A 12,622-nucleotide genomic window follows, 5' to 3' on the forward strand; every position below is an offset into this window, starting at 1 on the left:
TTGATTACATGTTAGGTTTGGGGCTGAAAATGTTTCTATGTACTTAAAGCCAAAATTCATAGCGGAAATAAATATCAAGTGTAACTCATTACCATTCGTTTCCACATCGACGCCCGTCTCTTCTGCCACTTTCAGAAATATCTAAAGAACAAAGTCATAAACACATTGAAAACATATATCACATAATATGTGACGCAAATGAACAAAAACTTCGACATGGACCTATTCAAAATTCAATGGTGGTAATACAGTATAATAAAATGAAGCGATTAAATAAATCAACAAGTGTTATATTCATTAATTCTGTTTTGTTTATTCCAATATTTGTGCTCATACTGTAGGGTCTTTGAAACTTATAGTTAGATATATAACACTTCATAAAGCATAAAGTATCTTAAAGTATATTACTTCCTAATGCCTGCTTACGTAATGCATTATAATGTCTCCTCATAAGAACAATGAAATCAGTAAAGCTGTAATGCCGTATAAAACAAGCCCAAGTATACTATCTGTATTGTTACTTATAGAGTGTTATAACATAAATATTTGGTTTTCAAACAGTATATTAACAATTCAGTGTTAATAAATGTTTATAATACATCTGATACATGTTTATAATATATACTGATTATACAAGGTCATTGTAGACTATATAATGTGAATATTCTGTATAATACTTATAATGCATTATGAATACTGGATTCATAGTAAGGTTTATGGAGATATGTGTGTGTGTGTGTGTGTGTGTGTGTACCTCCTCTAAGCTGGTGTCTGAGATCCCGTAGCTACTGATCCCCAGCCTCTCTCTCTCCAAATCAAGCTCTTTGAAAAGCGAGGCAAAGCTGCCGTCTTTTGAGCCAGCATAAGGCAGCACATACACCAGCTCCTGACCTATGACCTCTAGGAACTCCGCCTCCGGGATGTGCAAGCGTATGACAGAACTGACATCTGCTACATCTGACCACAGAGATTGTGAGGGAGTTAGTACTTGCTTTTACTATTGCTAGTACTTCCTCTTAGTTTGTGTGTGTGTGTGTGTGTGTGTGTGTGTTTGTGAGAGGTGTGTATTCTGACCTGCTGGCTCCATGGTGCTGATGCTTCCTGATCCGATCCCTTCATCTAAACTGGACGCATCACTGAGCTACACAACACACACACACACACACACACACACACACACACACACACACACACACACACACAGAGACAAGAGTTAGCCCTAATCTAGAACCATGAAGACTCTCTCTCTCACTCTCTGAGCACAAGGTCACCTGTGTGTCAGTGCTCTCTGCGTTATTCTTATCATTGACTTTAACTCCATCTCATGATCAATAAGGAAGTTGGTCATTAGTCATGATGTAGAAGCAACAAAATGCCAATAGGAATCTATTTTCCTGGTGCTTAATTACACTCGGATAATAAGAAGCTCTACATCATTGTGCTTCCTCTGATGATTAATCATGTCTAGTTCTATTGGACTATTGGGCTCGGGATGTTGTTTTCTGTGATTATAGAGAAAACTTTTTCTCACGGAATAAAAGTTTGGTGTGTTTGAAACTTTTCCAAGTTCAGTGATGCAACAAAAGCTGGCGAGTAATGAACACCCTACTACTAGAGAGTCCAAAAGTCCAATGTCTGAAAATATTTTATAATGAAATTCTAAAGGTTTTTTTTGGTTGAAAGTTTTTTCATCGACATGTTGCTCTATTTTCATTTCAGTTACAGGCTTCATACATTATCCACAATGCCAGTTCACTACCTACAGATAGTGGTACCAGTGGGATTTAGCTTTCGCTTCATCTCTACGTAAAGAGAGCGATGCAACAGTGCTTTAGTCCTTTAGTCTGTCTGGCTCTCTCCACTCCTTATCTTAAACAGATCAGCTTGGTTTGAAACTTTGTGTCCATTGTTTGCATCGACATGTCTGTTTTTTCTACACTGGATTGCTCATTAGAACGGCACTGAATGTTGCTGGAAAGTGCTGAGCGAGAAAAGAAGCTCTTGCTTCTTTGTTTTTAGGAGCTAACACCAACACCTCACCATTATCCCTTATGTTTGAGAACTTTGAATGTTTCCATTCTCTTAAATGCCATTGCAACTGTGCTAAGTGTAAGTCGGTTAAACTTAGAAAGGAAGGTTCACCTGCTACCTTAAAAACCTGATTCATCTCAAATTGAAGATAACCTTTGTTTCAACCCATACACTCTCATAAAGTAGTCAAGAGAATGGATCACTCTGGGTTTTTATTACTGAAAACTTGTAAAGTTCAATATTCAGAACCTGTGAACTCTCTCTCTCTCTCTCTCTCTCTCTCTCTTTCTTTCTCAACAACTTCAACAACTGCATATCAGTAGCTCAAGCCTCCGTTACTAGCTCTAAGATGAATGTTGCACTTAGCAACGTAGGTTTAAGATGGGATGCATAATAAATTAGTTCCACACACACGAGCTATTTTAAGGACAAAAACCTGACAAATGTCTTGAAATGAAACATCTGACCAATATCTTGAGGTGTGGTAACTGTGGTATAAGCGGAATAATTGACTCCGGTTAGTTGAATTATTAGAAAATAGGTGTAACTGAGGTGTAACGAACGACCTTACCATTACAACCTCACACTGTAAAACCGGATAGTTCATTTAACTCAAACTTTCTCATTTTAAATAAATTGTTGTTATATTCAAGTGTATTTGGCTTAAAGAAATTGGTTTATCAACTTAACAATTTTGAGGTAATTAGTTTCCTCAAATTTTTTGAGTTAAATTAACTTACAGGATTTACAGTGCAGGTGTGCATTATTTTCTAATAATTCAACGGATCAGAGTCAATAATTCCTTACTTATTTTTAATAAGTCTCATTCTGTAGCTTTTTTGTTTGTGGAAAGAGTTTTCCTATGGCATTTATTACTTTCTGATATCTGTTTTTTATCGTAAGCTGTGTTCACACCGTGAACCACCATTACCATCATTACGAGATTTCGACTCGTAAAAAGCGTCCACGTCCTGGTAGAACTCGTAATCACAACTTCTGACTTGTACCACCTGACTGCTGCAATCAGTTATAAGGAAACACTCAAAATGGCGGTGGCTTCAGCACTAAAATGTAGTTAAGTAGATATCTTGTAATATTCCTGTGTAATAATTCGTATAATTGACTATTATTAATATCCTATTAATGCTAGAGTAATCTGAAAATAAATGAAAGATATACAATAAGCATTACTGTCATTTTGCAGTCGTCAACAACATCTCACATGGATTTGTTTAATTCAGTAGTAATTATGGTAATTCTGACATGGTGTGAATGCAGCCGTATTTATGTCATGACCGCTGACAAGGCCAAATGTACTATGCATTTTGACCCTAGCTTTATGTGCAATTAGGATGCAGTGCATCTGAAAAAGCTTTTGTGTTATGTACAAAATTGGTATATGAACCTAGACACAGAGTGGTCAAAGTCCACAGCAGATTACTCATATTGCCTCATATACAGCATATTAATTTGAGGACAGATGATGCAAAACAAGTTGGAGAAACTGGATAATGTTATTTTCTGCTTCCGCCTCATGTTCGGTGTGTTGTGCAACCTGCGATGCTTTTATTTGTTTGTTTTTTGCACCATTCTATATAAATTCTATGAAAATCCCTGGAGATCAGCAGTTTCTGAAACACTCAAACCAGCCCAAAAACTACACCATGGTCCAAGTCACATTTTGAGGTCCCATTTTCCCCCCATTCTGATATTTGATGTGAACATTATCTGAAACTCTTCACCTGTATCTGCATGATTTTATGCATCTCTGCTGCCCCGTGATTGACCCATTGGATAATTGCATGGATGAGCTGCGGTAGAGATGTTCCTAATAAAGTGGCCAGCGAGTGCATACATTTAACCATACAGTAGCACAATACAAAAGTTTTTTCCTGCATTCCTCCCTTATTATGTGTGGTTTTTTTTAAAACTCCTACATTTTTAGACTTTGACTTACAAAGAAACACACTGGAGTGGGCTAATATGCACATTAGTCATGCCGTGATACCTGTTTGCCTGCTGTATGGCATTGTGATGTCATTATCTCCTGATTGGCCCGTGCAAGAGTGAGGTAATAGCCTCTGCCATACGTCTTCTTCAGGAAGAGGGAGGAACCGCAGCAGCAGACCTTGCCATGGGAGATGATGGCGATGCGATCGCCCAAAATGTCCGCCTCGTCCATGTGGTGCGTGGACAGAATGATGGTACGGCCTGAAGCGGAGATACAAATAGATAACAAAGAAAAAATTGGATTTCTTCAGACAGATTATGATTAGAATAAGAACTGCTTTGCATGCATGTATGTGTGATGCACACATAAAACGTATAGGAGGCCTGACATCCTAACACAAAATTTTAGGACATTATGGAAAAGCTTTGTGGAAGGTTGAATAAACCTGAGGGCAGCTTCAGAGTCTCTCTCTCACACACACACACACAGCATTTCACAAGGGATTTCATATTTCGCCTCATTTACCAAGTAACTCATTCTCACCGCACTGATCCCCCTTGTGACATTCATACATGCACGTCCGTAGGGAATTCAAAGCCAGAGGGAGAGCGATATAGAGACAGAGATGGAGAAAGAGATGGCAAGATGGCTGTGTGCTGAGCGGGTTTGATTTATGATGTGTTGTACACTGGAGCACAGTGATCGATCACGGACAGGCGAAATGCCACCTTACCGGACCCCAGCTCCACAAGCACACCTGTTTCCATTAATGACGCAATGTTTTTCTTTTTCTTTTTTCTTTTTTTTTCCTTTTTAAAATGGCCCTGACTTGGAAAATAATAGCTCTTTTAGTTTGAGAGATGTGTGTATTGATCTTGGACCACTTGATCAGAGTGCATTGAACCCTGCACTGCAGTGAATTCGTGGGCACACATTTGGAATTAAACATGTAGAGTGAGAGTGTGCTGCTGTTCACTCTTTTTGACAAAAGCAGGCGGAGTTCATTGTGTTTTTATTATTGACCTTATTGTTAGAAAAAATGAGCATTCCTTAGCTTTCAGCACCATTACACAAAACTAAACATCATTCTGTGCTTATCAGTCTCATTGAAGGAGGCATGGCCTGTGTGATTATCAGTCCCAGTGAAGGAGATGTGGCCTGTGTGATTATCAGTTTCAGTGAAGGAGGCGTGGCCTGTGTGATTATCAGTCTCAGTGAAGGAGATGTGGCCTGTGTGATTATCAGTCTCAGTGAAGGAGGCGTGGCCTGTGTGATTATCAGTCTCAGCGAAAGGAGGCGTGGCCTGTGTGATAATCAGTTTCAGCGGAAGGAGGCGTGGTCTGTGTGATTATCAGTTTCAGTGAAAGAGGCGTGGCCTGTGTGATTATCAGTCTCAGTGAAGGAGGCGTGGTCTGTGTGATTATCAGTTTCAGTGAAGGAGGTGTGGTCTGGCTGATTATCAGTTTCAGTGAAGGAGGCGTGGCCTGTGTGATTATCAGTCTCAGTGAATGAGGCATGCCCTGTGTGATTATCAGTTTCAGTGAAGGAGGCGTGGTCTATGTGATTATCAGTTTCAGTGAAGGAGGCATGGCCTGTGTGATTATCAGTCTCAGTGAATGAGGCATGGCCTGTGTGATTATCAGTCTCAGTGAAGGAGGCGTGGCCTGTGTGATTATCAGTCTCGGTGAAGGAGGCATGGCCTGTGTGATTATAAATCTCAGTGAAGGAGGTGTAGTCTCTTTATCTATCAGTCTCAGTGAATGAAGCATGGTCTTTGCCTATCATTCTCAGGGAGAGGGGCGTGGCCTCTGTGACCTGCAGTCTCAGTGAAATAGGTGTGACCTCTATCAGTTTCAGGACTGTGTGACTATCAGTCTCACAAAGGAGGCATTGCCTCTGTGCTTGCAAGTCTCAGTGAAGGAGGTGTGGCCACTGTGATTATCACTCATGCTGAAGAAGGTGTGACCTCTCTGCTTGTCAGTCTCAGAAAAGGGGCTGTGACCTGTGTGCCCATCAGTCTTAATGAAGGAAGCATGGCCTCTGTGATCTTCTGTCCAAATGAGCAATACTTGGCATTTTTGCCTGTGAATCTCAGTGATGGAGGTGTGGCCTCTGCCTATCAGTCTGAGGTAAAGGAGGCATGGCCTCTGTGCCTGTAAGTCTCAGTGAAGGAGGCATGGCCTGTTTGCCTATCAGTCTCAGAGTCGGACGCCCTCTACAAACATTTCACTACAGCTAGTGAAATGAATAAATAAAGTAAATAAATGCACCAAGACATTTATTCCTAGTGCTGTTACATTATGGATGGCCAAATGCTTAAACACAGAGTAGCATGTCAGAGCAAGATGAACCTTCTGGCTTTATATTTAGCTCAATTGTGTGTAATTAGCAAGTTCTATGGTCGTCTTATCAGCGAGCATGAACTTGTTCATTACTAATTTAGAGGAGCGTAATGTATTGTGCTGTGGGTGATTAGGCTGAGTCTGCACTGCCCCTCTCATTATAGAGCCATTTACTCTTCCTCCATGTTCCTCATACCTGACTTTTGGTACACAGATCCTGACCTAGGCAGGACTTGCAGTGGCGGATCACCATTTCCAGAGTAAATTATCTTTAATCAGTGTTGAGAAAACGTGTCCTGAGACTGCTTTTAATTCATTTGCTTATTGACTTTTAAACACGATCACCACAGTGGGTATTGCAGTCCATCTCCTTAATGTGAAATGGAACTAATCTGGCTCGCTCCGATGGTTCATTGCCTGCAGCGAGCCAGCAAATGGTCTCGCATGAGCAGCCGCAGTCAATAGGAATGAAACCCGTGTATTTATGAGCAGCAGATTTAGCAGAGTCCTATAGAAATTTGTTGCATTTTCTAAAACCAACATTTTTTCTGTTATATTGGGTGCCATAATGTATGGTAATATACCAATGCCCTTTTAGTGGGACAGCAACCCTCATATTTTTTATAGGCATTTAATGGGATGTTAAAGAAAAATACAATATTTCCATGATGGGAAACTATGAGAGATATAAATCTCAAGCAAATGGTTGTGCATCTACAGCCCCAATTCCGAAAAAGTTGGGACAGTATGGAAAAGTAAAAAACAAAAAACAAAAAGAGTCATTTGAAAATTCAGTTCACACTGTACTATATTGAAAACACATTATTAACACATTATTTGATGTTTTACTTTGTAAATTTAATTTATTTTTGAAAATATACATTCATTTCAAATCCGATGACTGCAACACACTCCAAAAAAAGTTGGGACAGTCTAATGTTTACCGCTGTGTAACGTCAGCTTTTCTTTTAATAACACTTATTAAGCGTTTGGGCACTGAAGACACCAGTTGGTTAAGTTTAGCAAGCAGAATTTTCCTGAATTCATTCATTATGCATTTCTTCAGCAGCGCAACCGTATGGCTGCTTACGCAACCATGTGCTTTTAATCCAGGCAGAATGTGGTTTGACATTGTCATGCTCTGGATGGCAGCATATGTTGCTCCAAAATGTGTACATATCTTTCTACATTAATGCTGCCCTCACAGATGTGCAAGTTACCCATGCCATGGGCACTGACACACCCCATACCATGACAGACTTTTGGACCTGACGCTGATAACAGCTTGGTTGGTCCTTTTCCTCTATGGGCCAGAGAACACGACTGCTGTTTTGTCCAAAAGCTATTTGAAATGTTGACTCATCAGACCACAAAACACGATCCCACTGTGCTGCTGTCCATCTCAGATGAGACCGAGCCCAGAGAAGTCAGCAGTGCATTTGGACGGTGTTGCTGTATGGCTTCTGCTTTGCATAGCAAAACCTTAACTTGCATCTGTGGATGCAGGGGCGAATGGTGTCGACTGACAAAGGTTTAATAAAGTATTCCCGAGCCAATGTCAGGATCTCTATTACAGACTCATGATGGTTTTTAAGACTGTGACGTCTGAGGAATCGGAGATCACACGCATTCAGAAGTGGTTTTCGGCCTTGCCCTTTATGTAATGAGATTTGACTGGATTCCTTGACTCTTTTAATTATATTGTGCACTGTAGAAGGTGAAATGTCCAAAATCCTACCGATTTTCTTTGGGGAATGTTGTTCTCAAAGTGTTGGATTATTCACTGATGCATCTGTTGGCAAATTGGTGAGCCTCGACCCATCCTTGCTCTTGAAGGAGTAGGATGTTTTTGGAGGCTCCTTATATTCTATGATTAGACGATTGCCTCATCTGTTTCACATCACCTTCTTATTTCAACTCCTCACATCGCTATTAGTCCTAAATTGCCCATTTCCAAACTTTTTTGAACGTGTTGCATGCATCAATTTCAAAAAACTATGCAAATTATTAGGTGCTAACGTGCTAACCCCTAAGCCACCATACCTCCTTAACAAACCTTATGTACTCTTGTTGCAGTACTTGAGTACATAGTTTGATTCAATTCATAATTATAACATAATGAAATCATAGTACTTAAACATTATATATATATATATATATATATATATATATATATATATATATATATATATATATAATTATATCATATCATAATTATATCATAATTATATCATTATTTTTTTAAACGTAGAAAACTGTAAGCCAATTAAAAGACAATACAATATGACAATTTTAAATAAGAACTGTAAATCTTGAGATCCAATCAAAGTAAAGCTGATCCATGCCAAAAGTTTACACTTCATGCGCCAAATGCTGAGCAGTGATATCTGAGACAGTGAAGACAGATGAGCGTCCCTGGCCCAATTGATCGGGTATCTTCAGTTTTAAATGCTTCAATGATCTGCAAATCAAGTGAGCCAAAAACCCATTGAGATATCGACATTTCACAGCCCAAAATCCAACTTGTGGAAACATGTTCAGGTAAACAGACCGAGCTAGACTAGCTAGCCGGACCTTTTGATGTTTTACAATATGAAACCTCTGTATTAACTTAAGATGTCACTGGGAGGTTTTGCAGTGATTGTGTTGTGTTAAATATATCTAAGTGCTGCTACAACCTCGGCATGAGGTAATGCTCAGGATAATGTGTAAGGGGTATCTAGATAGCTAAGTATGCACCTAGAAACATGTTTGAATTAATATAAGCTAGCTAGCTAGCTGATGAAACCATCAAGCTACTGAAAAACCAACAGCATTTAGCTAAGCTAGCTAGCCAGCTTATGTTACTTTTCTTTATACAGTATACTGCTGATAGTGGTTATTTAAAATAATTCTTTAAAAAATTAATTCCTCAGATATAGACATTTTTGGATTTTCTTACTTGAATAATTTAACTTTTACTTAAGTCAGAGTGTTTTGTATCACTGTTCCTCTGTCATTCATGGGTAACAATTAGCTTTAGTGTAGTGTAATTTAGTGTAATTTAATGTAGTGTAGATTTAGTGCTTTTGAGAGAAAGGTTCTTCATAAATAGAACAGTTTCAACCGGAATTTCTCATTAAAATTGAGTTAGTGAATATCATGTTCTTTTTTGTTATCATTTATTTATTTATGTTTTGTAGAATAACATTTTGCTAGCGTTTGGTCTAGATGATGGGTGTCAAGCTCGCTAATTAAACTGCACTCACAGTCGCCCCAAAAACACAAAATTCACAGAGAAAAGTGTAAATTAATATGGGTTTCAATTCAATTTCAAAATCATTGATTGTTCAGGCCTTAAGCTTGTATATTAAAAAGGAATGTCTATGTGTTTCTACTGAGGATTATCTCTTACAGAAGGGAATAAGATAGTAGCTCCTTATTAGTAGTTTGAGTAGTTTGGCTCTATGCATTGAAATGTCAATAAACTCATGTATTGTGCATTTTCCCAAGTTTGTGTACCTGCCTGAATCTCATTTCGGAAGATTTAAAAATGAAACAAAACCCTACAACCTAACAGAGGGGTTAAAAAGAAAGAAAAGATGGGTAGAAAATGATTGAAGAAGACTGGCTCCATTATTTTCTTATACCCTATTTGAAAACACCAGCTGCCTTCTACAGAACGTTTCATGATAAGTAAACCAATAAAATGGTCCAAAATTATTTATTATTAAAACTTAATTGGTAAATTGATTCTGTCCGGCTAACCTCCAAGGACACTACTCATTAATATTCTGCAAGAGCATCAAGAGCAGGGTGGGATCATTGTCCATGATGTCTAATCAAATCAAATTGAAGAAAAACAACAAAGAAAGAGAAGATCTATGTCTCTGCAGTAATCCCCACAGGTGAATGAGATCACTACTGTGTTTAGTTCTGAGAGAGATGCCGTTAATGGATGAATGGATGGATGAATAGATGGATGGATGGATGAATTTACTTCCTGGTGAATTTCTCACTCTTCTGTTTAGTATAAACCTGAATGTATCTGGAATCTTTCTTAGGGATTGTATAAAATTATGATTTAGAAACATTTCTGAGCCTTTGCTTCTTGTAAGTCAGAAAGTGTGAAAACCATGGGTGTTTTTTTTTTATCAGCTCCGGTACAGAGAAAACAGTGAAGCAATTTGTTTGAGCAAACTTTGGCTGAAAGAAAAAGAAAAGAAAAAAATTTGGTTGGTTGCACCACAATATAGTCCTCCTGCAAGGCTCAAGGCCATAAATCGATTAAATGTATATGTGTTCCTGTGAGAGGCACGGTGGGTTAGTGCACCTGCAGGGTTGGGAGTATGAATCCAACCTCCTCCCTGTGTGTGCGGACCTTGCATGTGCTCCCCATGCTTTGAGGGTTTCCTCTAGGTACTCTGATTTCTTCCCCTAACCCAAAGGCATGTATTGTAGGCTGATTGGCATTTCTATATATATATTATATATATATATATATATATATATATATATATATATATATATATATATATATATATATATATATATAAAAATTGCCCATAGTGTGTGAATGTGTGTGCGATTGTGCACTGTAATGGGTTGGCACCCCGTCCAGGGTGTCCCACGCCTTGTGCTCCGAGTTCCCTAGGAAGGCTCCAGGCTTCCCCGAGACCCTGCGTAGGATAAGCGGCATGGACAATGGATAGATGGATGTCGTTTCCTCTGATATTCACATTACTGACGATGGCTGAGTGCTATCTCAATGCTAGAATTATACGTATTTATCCTTATGAAAGATTTTCAACTCTATTCAATAAATACATGGTTATTAATAGTGACTGAACTTGTAGAACAGTGCATGCTGTTATAGAAAAGTAATCAATAGAGTGCAAAATGTTGCTGGTAACACCCAGAAGTTGCATGTCCCGGCATGTTTTATTCATCCTATACTTCAGAACTTTGCTACGATAATCTTGATTGTGAGCAACTATTCAAAACAAAGCAAAACCAAAATGAAAAACATTATCCTGACCCATTTTATATTTGAGCAGCAGTTCCCAGATTCCCCTCCTGGCATACGGATCCACTCCCGCTGTCGGCTCGTCCAGAATCACCACGTTGGACCCTCCTACAAATGCTATGGCAACTGACAGCTTCCTCTGCATCCCACCTATCAGCAAACACAAAACACAGTATATCAATAACCTCTTTCTCTTTCAAACACACATACACTACAGTACACACTAGCACAAGCTAGCACTCTCAGATCTACCTGAAAGGTTCTTGGCGAGATCCTTGCGCTTATGCGGCAGCCCGACATCTTTGATCATTTGATCTATTTCCTGTTTTACTTCCTCGGAGCTTCTCCCCTTGAGACGGGCATAGAAATAAATGTGCTCCTCCACAGTGAGGCTAGGAAACACACACACACACACACACACACACACACACATCCATTATGCAGTCATGCAGAGCATTTTAGGTAGGATCCATTCTCATATAGCATTCAGTGTGTGTTTTGAACAAAATCGCAGCGGCCTGGTGTGTAATGCGAGCGCTGGCTGACTGCAATAAATGAGCCATGAATTCAATAAGCATTCATGAATACGGTCATTAAACGACAGTTTCTCTGAGCTGCATGTCAAGCGTGTAATCTTAATAAGCGATTCATGACCCACGGCACACAAGTTTACAAAAGCAGCATGGATAATCTGAAAGTTCGCAACTGAAAGTTTGCAAATTTGGCCGATATTTATATAAAATCATTTACCAAGTGAGGCTAATCTCACAAATCAGATCTAGTTAAGGGTGAGGGATTTGCTCCACAGCCCAACAGTAGCTCTCTTGCAGGATTTAGATTCTACAGACATCTAGTAACTAGCACACAGCCTTAGCATCTGACCTTCTAAAAGAACATATTTGTGTTCATGCATACACTATTACGTATAATCAGCATATTGCCAGGATTTATCCTGACGCTCTTCTTCTTCAGCTTGGAGCTTCTTCACTTGCCAGCACCATATCTCACTGTAGTTCTCGCCGGGTGTCCTACTGAAGCTAGGCAGGGTTGAGCCTGGCCAGTACCAGGATGGGAGACCTCCTGGGTCCAACTAAGGTTGCTGCTGGAAGTGATATTAGTAAGGCCAGCAGGTGGCGCTTACCCTGAAGTCTTTGGGGAGCCTAATGCCTTAGTATAGTGACAGGAACCCTATACTGTAAAAACAGTCTTTTGGATGAGACGTAAAACCGAGGTCCTGACTCTCTGTGGTCAATAAAAATCCCAGGACACTTATCGTAAAAGAGTAGGGGTATA

At 39.4% G+C, this 12,622-nt stretch overlaps 1 protein-coding gene across 1 annotated transcript in view; it reads right to left on the reverse strand.

Annotated features, from left to right (window-relative positions):
- The window catches only part of LOC128604269 (phospholipid-transporting ATPase ABCA1), a 195,115-nt gene that overhangs the window by 70,484 nt on the left and 112,009 nt on the right, over positions 1-12,622 (reverse strand). Inside the window, exons 21-26 of the mRNA XM_053619270.1 lie at positions 11,582-11,721; positions 11,342-11,479; positions 4,040-4,242; positions 1,075-1,141; positions 755-957; positions 93-141 (exon numbers count right to left, since the gene is read on the reverse strand). Of these exons, the coding sequence (XP_053475245.1) occupies positions 93-141; positions 755-957; positions 1,075-1,141; positions 4,040-4,242; positions 11,342-11,479; positions 11,582-11,721 (800 nt within the window). The remainder of the gene's footprint in view (positions 1-92; positions 142-754; positions 958-1,074; positions 1,142-4,039; positions 4,243-11,341; positions 11,480-11,581; positions 11,722-12,622) is intronic.

This window comes from Ictalurus furcatus, chromosome 29 (genome assembly GCF_023375685.1).
Source record: "Ictalurus furcatus strain D&B chromosome 29, Billie_1.0, whole genome shotgun sequence".
NCBI lineage: Eukaryota > Metazoa > Chordata > Actinopteri > Siluriformes > Ictaluridae > Ictalurus > Ictalurus furcatus.